This window comes from Petaurus breviceps, unplaced genomic scaffold, assembly GCF_028583685.1.
Source record: "Petaurus breviceps papuanus isolate PSGF00001 unplaced genomic scaffold, PetGlider_PUasm1.0 227, whole genome shotgun sequence".
Lineage (NCBI taxonomy): Eukaryota > Metazoa > Chordata > Mammalia > Diprotodontia > Petauridae > Petaurus > Petaurus breviceps.
Window position 1 is genome coordinate 12,984,633 of NW_027185896.1, and position 12,848 is coordinate 12,997,480.

Below are 12,848 nucleotides of genomic sequence, written 5' to 3' on the forward strand. Positions count from 1 at the left end.
TGAAGTCCCTTCCAACTCTGCCGTTCAGTTGTTTTCAGTCACATCTGACTCTTGATGACCTCTTTGGGGGTTTTCTTGGCAAAGACATTGGAATAGTTTGCCCTTTTCTTCTCCAGCTCATTTTACAAATTGGGGCAAACAGGATGACTTGCTGAGGGTCGCACATCAATCATCTGAAGCCACCTGTCTTACCTACCAGCCTTCAATTTTTGTATGAAACTAACTGGTCTCAACGCCAGTTGCTGCCATTTCCCACTTTTTGCTAATTATTTGTTTCAGCAGTTCAGGTTGTTCCAGTCATATGCCATCTTTTTCTGTTATATGTATTGACTCTGGTCTCTGCCCTATCTCATGGTCTAACCCTAGACAGCTGCCTCACCAATATTACTAACAAATCATCTATTTCCTTTTTTGTTATTTGATGCTTGCCCTGTCCAGTACTTACTTGAGGGCAAGGACCATTGGTTCACATATATGCCTTGAACGTGGCTGGCACCTCATAAATGTCTGTTAAATTAACACAAATTTCTAACACTAAACAGCCACAAAATCAGTCTTCTGATTTTACTATTTAAGCTTACATTATTCCTAGACTTAAAGCAGAAAAAAACAAACCTTTTGCGTTCTGGGAACAAACATTGTTTTGGTACTATTTGGGGCAAGGTGATTCCATTATGTCAACTTGAAATAATATACAAGACATGTGATGTGTTTATTTTATTTAATAATATCCGTACCATGTTATTAGCATGGAATGTAAATTTATCTTAAACATTAGAATTCCACAAGTGTAACAAAGCATTACTTAAATATGTCAACATTTGTGTGAGAATACTCACATTAGTCTGCCCATAATGTGATAAACCATCAAATCTAAAGGATAGTAACATATTTTTCAGTTGGACACGACTCATAGAGAAAACACAATACTGCACATTTTAAAAGTTCTCTATCTTTACTGCTGAACAAGCACTTCAAATACATAAAAAACAGATGGCATTTAAAAAACAATTTCAAAATGGTAGCAGCAAAAATATAACTAGGCCATCCCATTTGTTATTCTCATCTTTTACTAACTTTACAATAAATACTACTGTGTTAAGTAGCCTGGTTAGCAACTGTTCAAGGCTCATCTTAAATACAAACAAGTTGTCTATGGTGAAGGTGGGGAATAAAACTCTTGCTGCAGTATTTCATGTTTTTCTTACAGATGTTCTTTTGGCCCTAGTCAAAGCCAGGCAGCCCTAGACACTGAAGTTTCCACCATTCTACAAATGCTTCCTGAATTGTGTTAAAGCAGTTTCCCATATTATATCCCAAAATATGCCCCATCTTAGTAAAGCAATAGAAGCTATATGAGTCTTAGCCCTCTAATCTTTTAGTCATTAATTTCTGAGATTTGAGGAATATGAATATAATTTATCACCCAAGTAAGCTTCAATGACAGTTCCTTTTGTACTAACTTCACTCTCCTAATTAACTCTTGGATACCAATCAGTATACCTTGAATCACCTGGGAAACTAAAGCTTCCATGAAAAAAATCCAATCTTTTAAAATATCATGATTGGTTGTGTCTGACATGTGCTGCTTTTTAGAACCACATATCCCTAAATGATTTATTTTTAAACATAAACAAATAACCTCAATGTGAGGTATCTAGCTCTAAAACATCAGCATGAAGACACCATTTTTCCTCCTAAGGTTTGGGTTTTGCCCAGTATTCCCGATACATGGAGTACAACATACCTAAAGAAAAAAGACAAGGTAGTTAGATTTCCAATGTGGTTTTCTATATGAAATAAACGAAGACACTTTAAAAATTGGCCATGACAGGCAATTCCACTAAGAACTGTAATCAGGACACTGAGCACCATTTTCATCTTCCTCTATTATCTTAAGGAATATAAATTAAATTAAACTCTTTTCATAATTCCTTAACTAGTCCATGAAGTTACAACTTGATAAGGACAAAATTATTTGTTGGCTGCCAAAGAAACATAGACAACATCATAAATCTTCGCTTCTAGAAGAGACCTTACAAATTATCTAGTCCATCCTAATTTATAAATGAGGAAACAGATCAGAGAAGTGACTGATCCTAGGCTGCACAATATGTATCAGAGACAGGGTTCAAACAACTGAGGTATCCTAACTCCAAGTCCAGGATATTTTGTAAAGAGGCATCCTTGGTATTTATCAAGTGACAAAAAGTGCCTCTCTCATCTAATTCTTAATCCCTCCTTCCTATTGTATACTTACATATAATGTTAACAATATTTATCCCACGAATGCATTAAAAATGGGAAATTTCATCCATGTAGATGACCCCTCTGTCAGTGAAATTGCAGACCTTCTCCACCTCAACAGTTTCATCAGCTGCTGCTTCATCAGATGAAAAAAAATTTCATCACCCGATAACCTATGTTTATTATCTTCATCAATGGCCAAGTTGGTACATAAAGCCTTTCCAGGTTAGTAAAAACTCCAAAGCTTTTGTTTCATTGGCACAGCCTTTGAGAAGACAAAGGTTACTTCTATGCCAAAAGGAGGTTCATCAGAAGAAAATGGAATAGAGAATGGTATTTCTAATACTTATGCTTAGAGACATTTGCTCAGCCTTTTGCATTACTGCATAATATCACTAAGGGAAAGGACTGGCTTTTTTCTCTCCTTCCTGTTTAATGCTTCATTACTCCTAGTATGGCAGTGAAATCTATTAGGAGACCAAGTACTTAATTCAGCAATTCAGGTGTGAAGTAATAAAAGCCTACAATAGGGCAGTAGTAGTGAGACTAAAAAAGAATAAAGGGCAGTAATTTAACAATGTAATTTTCACTAACTTGAAGCTGTCATGATTACTCTATACATACCACAATCAGGAAAAATATTCCTTACCATTTTAAACTGGCTTAAAGATCACTTTGTAAACCCAAGATTGGAGGCTCTTCAAAGACTATTAAAAGCATGAGATTTAGAGCTGGAAGAGACCTTAAATTATCATGGTTCAACCCTTTCATTTTACAGATGAGAAAACTGAAGTCCAGACAGGGTAACTGATATTGAAAATTCTACACGTAGTAATAATTATGAATGTAAACCAAGAATTACTCTGTATTGTGCTAAAATTTAACCGTAGTTCCCAAAGTGGGAGATACCCAAGAAGGGCGGGTATTATCCTTGGGTGCAACTATACACTTGTACAATTGTACACTTTATCTGAGACTTCTTTCCTAGTTTGTAAGATCTCCTTACAAAGGGAGTGCTGAGTAATTTTTTTTTTAAGGGGGTGGTAGGACAAATGAGTTTGGGAACTTGTGTTAAATTATCAACTGATTACAAGTCATTAAGTTTTTGGATGCAAAAGATACTAACAAATAACTGCAGGAATCTTTCTAGTTATTTACCTCGTTTTGTTTTTTGTAAGATATGCATTACATGATAAGGAACTTTATTGGAGAATGGAATGTTTGCTATAAAGGACCTACCAACGGTCATTGCTCCTACTACAAAGCCTTGGGCTCCCACACGCATGTGAATCAGGTGGACAGACATTTTAGTATTCCCTCTGCTCTTCAGTCTGTATAATCCATATGCAACAATAGCTGCAAAGCCTGCTATTCCTGTAAGGCAAAGAGTCAACAGGTAATATGCAAGCCAAATGCATAAAGTATAAAAAAAGAGCAAGTATCAGATCTATAAATAAATAACTAAACAAACATCTTCTGTACTTCACCCAGTGGATTAGCATTATCTATATGTTTGTGTCTTATACTGCTACTAGACTATGAGTTCCATGAGGAAGGGACTTGCCTAAACTTTGTATTTTGCCTATCATGGTGCTCTGTACTGTATACAGTAGGTGCTAGCTAGATGAATCAATCAACTTAACAATATGGTGTGTGTGTCTGTAAGTGGCATAGCATATAAGTGGCACAGCACATACATACACACACACTATATGCTGTGCCACTTACTGACATGGTCAAGTCCCTCTCCTCCTTAAAAAAGCCTTTACTTGGCCCTGCTATCCCCTCAAGCTATTACCCTACCTCTTCTCCCTTAACAGCCAAATTCTAGAAAGTCACCTATATATTCACAGCCTCCACCTCATCAATTCTCACAAGTCAAATTTCACACCCAAGCACTGGACTAAAAACATGCCCTCTCATTCCCCACAAGTTCTGACCTGCCAAGGCCAAAGCCCTTAACTCAGTCCTCAACTCAACCTGATCTCTCTAACTTTTATAACAGTTCACTTCCCACTCCCCACCGCGCTCTGCTGCAGGACGATGTGCACGATGTGGAGCTGAAGGGCCTGGGATCGAGTCCTGGTTAGGCCCCTCACTGACTGTGTGATACTGGACAAATTACTCACCTCTCTGGGCCTCAGCTCTCCCTTATTTTGAAGGGATGGCCTATTAGGCCTCTAAGGCTGCTTCCATCCCCAAATCTATGACACCGATCTTTCACTGGTTTCCATGAACTGTTCTCTCTTGGTTCTCCTCCTATGAGTCCAATGATTCTTTCTCAACCATCTTTTCTGAAGCAACAACTTGTTTTCCACCCAATAAGTGTGAGCATTCCTTAAGGCTCTGTTCTGGCTCATCCCCTTTCTTTATGCTTCCTCCCTTTCTGACTCATCAGCACCTCTGAATTACGATCATTAAGTTATTGTCTTTACATAAGAGTTATAAGCTGGTAGAGACCTCAAGGGTCATCTAGGCAAACTCCTTCAACTGTAGAGATGAAGACCTGAGGCCTACCAAGGTTAAGTAAATTCCCTGAAGTCACACAGGTTGTAATCAATCAAAGCAGAAATTTAAACTCAGGATCTCAGAACCCAGAGACAGTGATCTTTCCACCAAACCATGCTGCCTGTGTGCAGAGGAATCCCAGATCCAGAACCAATCCTAAACTTTCTCCACAACTCCAGGCTCAGATCACCAAATACCTGCTGGACATCTCAAATCAAACATGGCGAAAATAATTCATTTTTTCCAAAACACTTATCCCAACTCCAATTTATTTCCATTGAAGGCACTATTTTTCCATCAACCCAGATTTACAACCTTTAAGCAACACCTGACTCTTCCTTCTTCACATTGCTACCAATTACAGTCCACTACCAGTCAATCAATTATCATCACCATCTTCATCTTTTATGAGATTGGGTCTCCCTATCTCACCTGGGCTGGAAGTGTAGCAGCCACTCCCAAGCCTGATCTCCCTGCTGCTCAGCATAAAAATAATAGGCCTGCTCTGTTTTCCAACCTGGACCAGAAATTCTGATACCCTGCCCCACAGCCCCATCTCAGGGGCTCATCATATCAGGGTCAAACTTGATGCAGACAGACACCTGATTATCTTTAGCTCTATTTCAGTTCAGAACTACAACTCAAGAGAGTCACCAGTCTCAGCTGATAGGAGGACTTACAAGCCTACATTACCACATCTGGTCAATAAAATCATTTTAAAGACTAAAGAATAGAAATGTAAAATCATAATTAAAAGTCTTGAATATACTTTGGGTAATTTTCAGAATAGAAAGAATCTTTAAAGGGAATATTATGTGCTAGGCTCCCGAAATTGAATTTGGTGAATCAATGATCAAAACTGATGTTTTGTACATTATGTAGGTTACATCTTATTTTGCCTTGGCAAAATCTCCTTAAAAAGATTCCCAAGTTCCTGGATTTCAGAAAAAAACTAAAAGGAACTTTCAGAAATATAACAGATGAAAACTGGCACCCGATCAAGCTCAGTGACCTGCCCAAAATCACACAGCAAAGCTGGGACTAAAATTCAAGGCTCCTTTCCTGATGGAAAGGCTGTCTACAGCTCTTTCTATTATACCATGCTGCCTTCCTGATTTTACTGGAGTAACAGGCAACATAACAAAATTTGTACAACTACTTATTTTCATTGCAGTACATAAGAATTCTAGTCATAAAACAACTACTTATTCTCATTGCATTTCAAACAGTCAAGATGATACCTAAAAAGAAATGCATCTAGGAATTGCTTGAATAGAACTGATGTTTCAGTGGATACCATTTTACTGATAAATTATTGTTTTATCACAGGTAGACTTACCAATAGGGACAAATGGTGCTTCTTTAGCTTTTCGGGCAAGTTTTGATCCAGAAGTCTCATCATAAGTGGAGAGGGAAACATCATTGTCTGTTGACATTGTAGCTGGTTGAAGAGCCTTCTTGAAAGAGATTTTGAAAGAGATTTTACATTTCAAAAAGTACCTTAAAATACAAAAGATTAAGGATATACTATAAAGTATCCCTAATTTTGATCTTTCATTAATTTTTTCTAAACTCTTCTTGTACCACATTTGCTTAAATGTCAGGCTAAAATTCCTAACACTTAAAGTTCAGTTTTCAGTATAGTACCTCATTAAGAATATTCACTTTTTTCTTATATATATAAAAAGGCCAATGACAAAGTTCATTGTCCTCGAACTTAAGACTTGGAAACTACACTTAGCATTCAAACATTTAACATACTATAAAGAGTGCTTGTTATGAGTATTAGAACTTTGCTTCCTTCAAAAAATCAAAATTAAACAATTGCTAAAAAAAAATGGCTTTCAGAGAATCATCTACTCCAAAGAAAGCTCCATTTCCAAATAAAGATTAGCAAAATATACTAAAACTGGAAGGGGCAGAGAGTAACATTTTTAAAAAAGGTGGTTTTCAGCATGCCACACACAAATCAAATGTGCCCTGCTTGAAATTTTTAGTTAATTTTAAGACTTAATTAGCTTACATCCATGGACTGGCAGGACAATGGGGCCGATCATCTGTTGGCTGCTACTATTGTATAACCTGGTGCCTCTAGACTTCATTGCTAGTATATCTGGATTAATCACTAATTATAAAATACAAATGCAGAGGGGCAGCCAGGCAATACAGCGAGTAAGAGCACCGGCTCCCAAGTCGGGATGACCTGGGATCGAATCCGGACTCTGATACTTAGCACCACACCCAGAAATAACTGGCCATTGTAACCTTGAACAAGTTACTTAACCCCAATTGCTTTAATTAAAAAAAAAAAAAAGCAAAACAAATGCAGCCTGCACACATTTTTGATCATGTGGCCCACTCTGAAGAAAAAAAATGTTAAAAATCTGTTTTAGGGGCGGCTACGTGGCGCAGTGAATAGAGCACCGGCCCTGGAATCAGGAGGACCTGAGTTCAAATCCAGCCTCAGACACTTAACACAAAAACTAGCCGTGTGACCTTGGGCAAGTCACTTAACCCCAATTGCCCTCCCCCCCAAAAAAGGCAAAAAAAAAAATCTATTTTAAATAAATGGATCTTTGTTAATGAAATCCTATCAGTAAACATTCCATCTTTTCCTCAAGTTTGAGGGTCTTTGAAAAAATGACAATCTGACCTTATAAACCTCCTATTCAATCCAATCATCCCCAAAATCTTTTCAACTGAATACTTATCTGCACAACTTTACTCCATTCACTTGCTACCCTCTTTCTGCTCATCTCATCTACTTTGTACTACCCTGCCTCAGTCCTCCCTTTTCTCAGATGCCCCCAAACCCTCTGTACCATTTTTTCTCTCTTCCATGGTCTACTAGAACTCATTACTTCATACTGCCCATTCTGCTTTTGCTGATCCCCATTCCGTAAGAATTCATAGTCACTCAGCCTCATCCTACTTTTCAGGACAGAGAGGAACAAGGCAATGAGGTGAAAGGCTATTCAGGATGCTGAACTGTGCAAGGATGAGAACTAGTTCACTCATGATCCAGGTCCTAAATATAAATAGACTTTGCACTGAATTCCATCCCCAGACAAGAAAAAGAATGTCTGGGTCCTGGAGCTGTTGCTGCTTTGGGGGAACAGGGCCTATTCGAATGCACAGAACATGAGTACAGGACAAGATCAAGGAGTGGCTAATTCCTGGATAAAGCACAACATATGGGAAGGAGACTAACACAAATATCAAAAATAGCGCTTTCACATTTGCCTGCTCCAATGGATCCTCTTTGCCCAAGAATATAATTCAACTTCCTCAGCTTGGAATTCAAGGTCCTCCACAATATGATCCTACCATTACTGACCACTCACTGTGCTCAGATTCACAGCAGCCTAGAGTTGGCTAAGACCATATATGCCATCTACCATTAAAACCCCTGGCTTCACAGAGAAGGAAGCTAAGGCCTGAGGAAGTGGTAACTTGCCCAAAGTTACACAATTACACAATAGAATTGGGCATTACTCACTTTCTGTATTTAGTTTTACTCTGCCTTGGGTTTACCAGGTGAGAAGTTATAAGGAACCTGAGCTAGGGTGGTGGCTGTGTAAGTAGAAGGAAAAAGAATAATGAAAGATGATGTGAAGATAGAAACGATGAAACTGAGTCAACAGACTGTTTACATGGCATAAGAGTGAGGTGAGGATATCACCAAGATTGTGACTAGATAGTAGTGCTTTCAACAATCAGGGAAATAAGTGGGCTTGAGGAAAGATGATTAAATTCTGTTTTAGATAGGTTGAGTTTGAGATGCCTAGGCAATTGTGATTCAGGGCTATAGTTCAGGAGAGAAGCCAGGACTCAATATATAGATCTGAGAATTATCTGTATAAGATAACTGAATCCTTGGCTACTGATGAGAAAGAGCCCAGGAGAAAACCTTTGGAATTAGCTATGGTGAATGCATGTGGCATAAAGAACCTCAACATGTACTTCTCTAGCTTTCAATTTCCTTATCTGCAAAGGGTTGAACTGGATCAGTGCTGTTAAACTCAAAAAGAATTACATAAGGATCCCTGTGCTCACATATTTGACAGAAAACCACATATTAATATTTTCTATTTATTTTGCTAATTTTTTCCCAATTACTTTAATTTGCTCCAACTGTACAGGTGGGCTGCCTATGAACTAGATGATCTCTAAGGTTCCCTTCCTGCTCTAAAACCTACAATCCTAAATCAAACCTCTAATTTTAGAGATGAGAAAACTGTGAATCAAGGATAAATTTATTTGCTCAATGTTAATTAGTCTCCAAACTTCTAGTTCAGTGTTCTTTAAAACCACAAGGCAAAATAATTCATTTCCTGAAGTAGCTACAAAATAATTTTGAGAGCTATCAAGACATGCCACTTACTTTAAATTTTCACCTGTGAGAACATACACAATATAAAGTGATACTAACGGAGTAGCTAGGTGGCACAGTGAATAAGAGCATCAGGCCATGGAGTCAGGATGATACGAGTTCAAATCCGGCCTCAGACACTTAACACTTACTAGCCTTGCAACCTTGGGCAAGTCACTTAACCCCAACTGCCCTGCCTTCCCCCCTTCAAAAAGCAAAAAACAAATAAAGTGACCCTTTTCCTACCTCATACACCCATGAACCAAAAAAAAAAAAAAAAAAGGTTATCATGGATAGAAAATGGAGGCCAGATTTTCTTGCCTAGATGTAAATCGTCCCAGGGTAGCTAGGAGGTACCACCCCTGGAGTCAGGAGCACCTGAGTTCAAATTAGACCTCAGACAGTTACTACGTGTGACCCTGGGCACTTGCCCACTTCACCCTGTTTGCCTTGGTTTCCATCTGTAAAATGAGCTGAAGAAAGAAATGGCAAACCACTCCAGTGTCTCTGCCAAGAAAACCCCAAATTGGGTCACGGAAGAGTCCAACATGAATGAACAAGATGACTGAACTCAGATGTAAAGCTGGATCACTTCATGATCTTTTATTTTTGCCTTCTAATCTATCCATTGGGGGAAAAAAAGAAATTTAGATCACCTATTCCTAAACTGACTTAGCACCAAAGAAAAAAGGACTGGAATAGCTGGGACTAGAAGAAATCTTTAACAGGCCCCAACTAGGACAGTAGCCCAGCCAGAGCTACCATTAAAGGAACAAAAGATGACAGGCCCATTCCTCCCAGCGTCTAGCAGCTGGAGGGGTTCTCAGCTCGAACCTTTAAAGCAACACTGGCCACTATCTACTAATCTTCCAAACGTTCGGTTTAAACTAGCAGCAAGCACTTAGTAAATGCCTGCTGTTTGAATGACAGATTATCTTCACCACCCCTAAGACGCCACCATCCTCGTTGGGAACCGCAGAAAGGTCCTCATCAGAATTAAAAGCCTCCCGGAAACCAAACAGCAACTGAATGAGACCCCCAGAACTAAGATACTGCTGAATCACGCTGCTCCCTCACAATTTCAGAGGAAACCACGCGCGGGAGGATTTTTATTTAGTCACTTGTGGAGTAGGAGTGGAGGTCTGGGTGCCTGCCTCTACATGAGGAAGAGATGGGACGAAATAAAGGTGGCCAACGGAGATACATGCCAAAGAAAAACAAGGTGGGGGGGGGGAGGCTTTTCCATTCAGACCAGGACTAATCCCTTGAGTCTATCCACGACCTTCCCTCCCCCTTCCCCAGGTCCTATGACCTTGCCCAACTGTCCAACCTGCTTCTCCGGGGCCCTCTCATTCTCTGAGTCTCCCACGGGTCTCCCCTCCCTGCTCAGGGCCTACTGGGCTCCCCAGGTCAGAGTCCCCACAAGCGCAGTCCCTTTTGCGCCCCAGAAGTCAGGATCCCCCTCCGCCGGACCGTCCAGATGACCACGGCCGCTGGTCCTCACCCTGGAGGCCCCGCCCCGGCTCCGAGAGCTCGTTAGCCTCGAAATCGTCTGTATATCAGCCAAGTGCTCTCCCCCCACCCCCCCGACAAAAAAAGAACTCCAGCCCTCCACCTGCTCAGGGCCTACTGGGCTCCCCAGGCCAGTAAGAGTCCCTAAAAGGTGCCCCCACAAGCACAGTTCCCTCGGCCCCCCGGGAGCCAGGATCCCCCCCACCTCCGGACCGCCCAGGTGACCACGGCCGCTCGCCCCTCATGCCCTCACCCCAGAGCCCCCGCCCCGGCTCCATGTCTGGGCTCGCTAGCCCCGAAACCCTCGGTATCCCAGCCGTGCGCCGCCTCCCCCACCCTAGCCCTACCTCCCGCGTCCCTCCTCCCTAAGCTCCCGGCCCCGGGGCACTTCAACCCACCCGTCCTTCCCCTACCTTGCCCTCCCCTCCCCCCAGCGCGCGCCGACAAGCGCCCCTTCCCTCTCTCCCCCCAAGTGCCATCAGCCCCCCCGCTCGGGCACCCTTCCCCGAGCGGTGGCTCTCCTCCCCCCAGCCGGTCCGCACACCTCCGGCGCTCACAAACTTCCACTCACAGAACAAGACCAAGCACAATCCCCTTCCACAGGCAGCCACCGGCTCCGGCTTCGCCTACAACCTTCCCAGTCAACTTCGCACACACGTCCGGCGTCCGGTAGGCGGCTCAAAATGAGGGGGCGGGGCATCCGGTCCGCGCTCCCTCCTCAGGAATCCCCGCCCCAACTACTGCGGGGCTGAAGCAGCCAATAGGGAGGGACAGGGCGGGGCGGGGCCCGAGGATGTGGGCCGCGTGGAAGGGGGAGCCCCGGCTGAACCTGCCGGCCGAGCGCAGGCGCAGTGGAGGCCCGTCTCCCTCCCTCCCCAGCTGTGACCCCGGAGTCTCGGAGCCTAGCTCCAGCCCCGAGCGGTTAACCTCTCTCAGGCCTCTCGGGCCGGACCCGGAAACTGGATACTTTTAGGGGAAAAGCCTGGGCTGTCAAGGTCACCTGGGCAGCCGCCGACTGTCCCGGCTACGTCATTCGTCACCCGCCCTGTTCCCGGCTGTTGGGCGGGAACACCGTGTCCTGGGCACTCACGTACCCAGCCCGTGGGCGGAGGGAGGCGCCAAGCCTGGGCTGTGGAGACCTCCGGGCTTGTCATCCCAGCTTAACCGGGCGGGAAACTGAGGCCCGGACGGTCACAGCCGCGTCTGGAGGCCCTGCTGGCTCCAGTGGCTAGAACGCAGGAAGACCCGAGTTCAGATCCTCCCCACCTGAGGTGAGGGTCGCTGGGTGGACCTGAGCAAGTCACTCAGCCCTCCAGAGGAGGGTTCACCCTCCTCATCTGCATCATGGGCGTGACAATAGTGTCCCCTTCCCAGGCTTGTTGTGAGGGTCCATATTTACAAACCCTAAAGCCATTGCTAATTATTATTCTTATTATTAGGGCAGCTGGGTACATAGAATGCTGGCGCCGGGGTCAGGATGACCAGAGTTCAAATCCAGCCTCAGACGCTAGCTGTGTGACCCTGGGCAAGTCACTTAACCCTGTTGGCCTCAGTTTCCTCATCTGTAAAAATGAGCTAGAGAAGGAAATGGCAAACCACTCCCGTATCGTGTCAAGAAAACCCCAAATGGGGTCATGGAGAGTTGGATGCCACTGAAATGACTCGGTAACAAAAATTCTTATGGCTCCAGGCCCACACCTAGCTGCCATTCCACAAAGTCTCCCTCAGGGAGACCCAGGGGCCCACCGAGAACCAACTCCAGATTTTTAAGCCTCTTCCAGAGACACGTTTTGGCTCCTTTGCAGTCCCATTCCTGCATCGTCCTAGAATTGGGCACAGCTGCGCCTTGGGGTCACCTGTACTGCCCTTTCTGTCCCCTGAGTATTTTCAATCCAAGTCCCCTGCTGAAGCCGACAGCAGTTTCCACTTTCCTTCTCTTCTGGCTCTCAACTATTTTAAGGGCTTTGACTCTCAAAGCTTCCTTTAAAATAACAAACTGAAAAAGGAAAGTTACAAAGTTGAAACAAATCTTAAAAGTGTTGAAATAAATATTCAGGAAGATTAATGTCCCGTCCTACTCTACATTTTCTAAGTTGTTAGACCTTATAAGATGATAGATCTCCTGCTGGGAAAGACCTCAGAGGTCATCCAGTCCATTAGTACCAAAAAGTGGAAAGAGGGTAGGGAAGGAGCACTAATTGTGTACAAA

At 42.9% G+C, this 12,848-nt stretch overlaps 1 protein-coding gene across 2 annotated transcripts; it reads right to left on the reverse strand.

Moving 5' to 3' along the window:
• Positions 1 to 707: 707 nt before the first annotated feature.
• Positions 708 to 11,367, reverse strand: HIGD1A (HIG1 hypoxia inducible domain family member 1A). 2 transcript variants are annotated; one of them, XM_069095825.1, is made up of 4 exons: positions 11,211 to 11,367; positions 6,095 to 6,212; positions 3,487 to 3,621; positions 708 to 1,747 (listed from the first exon to the last, which is right to left on the reverse strand). In XM_069095825.1, exons 1-4 carry the CDS (start codon positions 11,337 to 11,339, stop codon positions 1,698 to 1,700), a joined length of 432 nt encoding a protein of 143 aa, XP_068951926.1. In that variant the 5' UTR covers positions 11,340 to 11,367; the 3' UTR covers positions 708 to 1,697. The 2 variants fall into 2 exon arrangements, with proteins under 2 accessions (XP_068951926.1, XP_068951927.1); XM_069095826.1 differs by having other exon boundaries at positions 6,095 to 6,209; positions 11,211 to 11,366.
• Between the last annotated feature and the right edge of the window lie 1,481 nt (positions 11,368 to 12,848).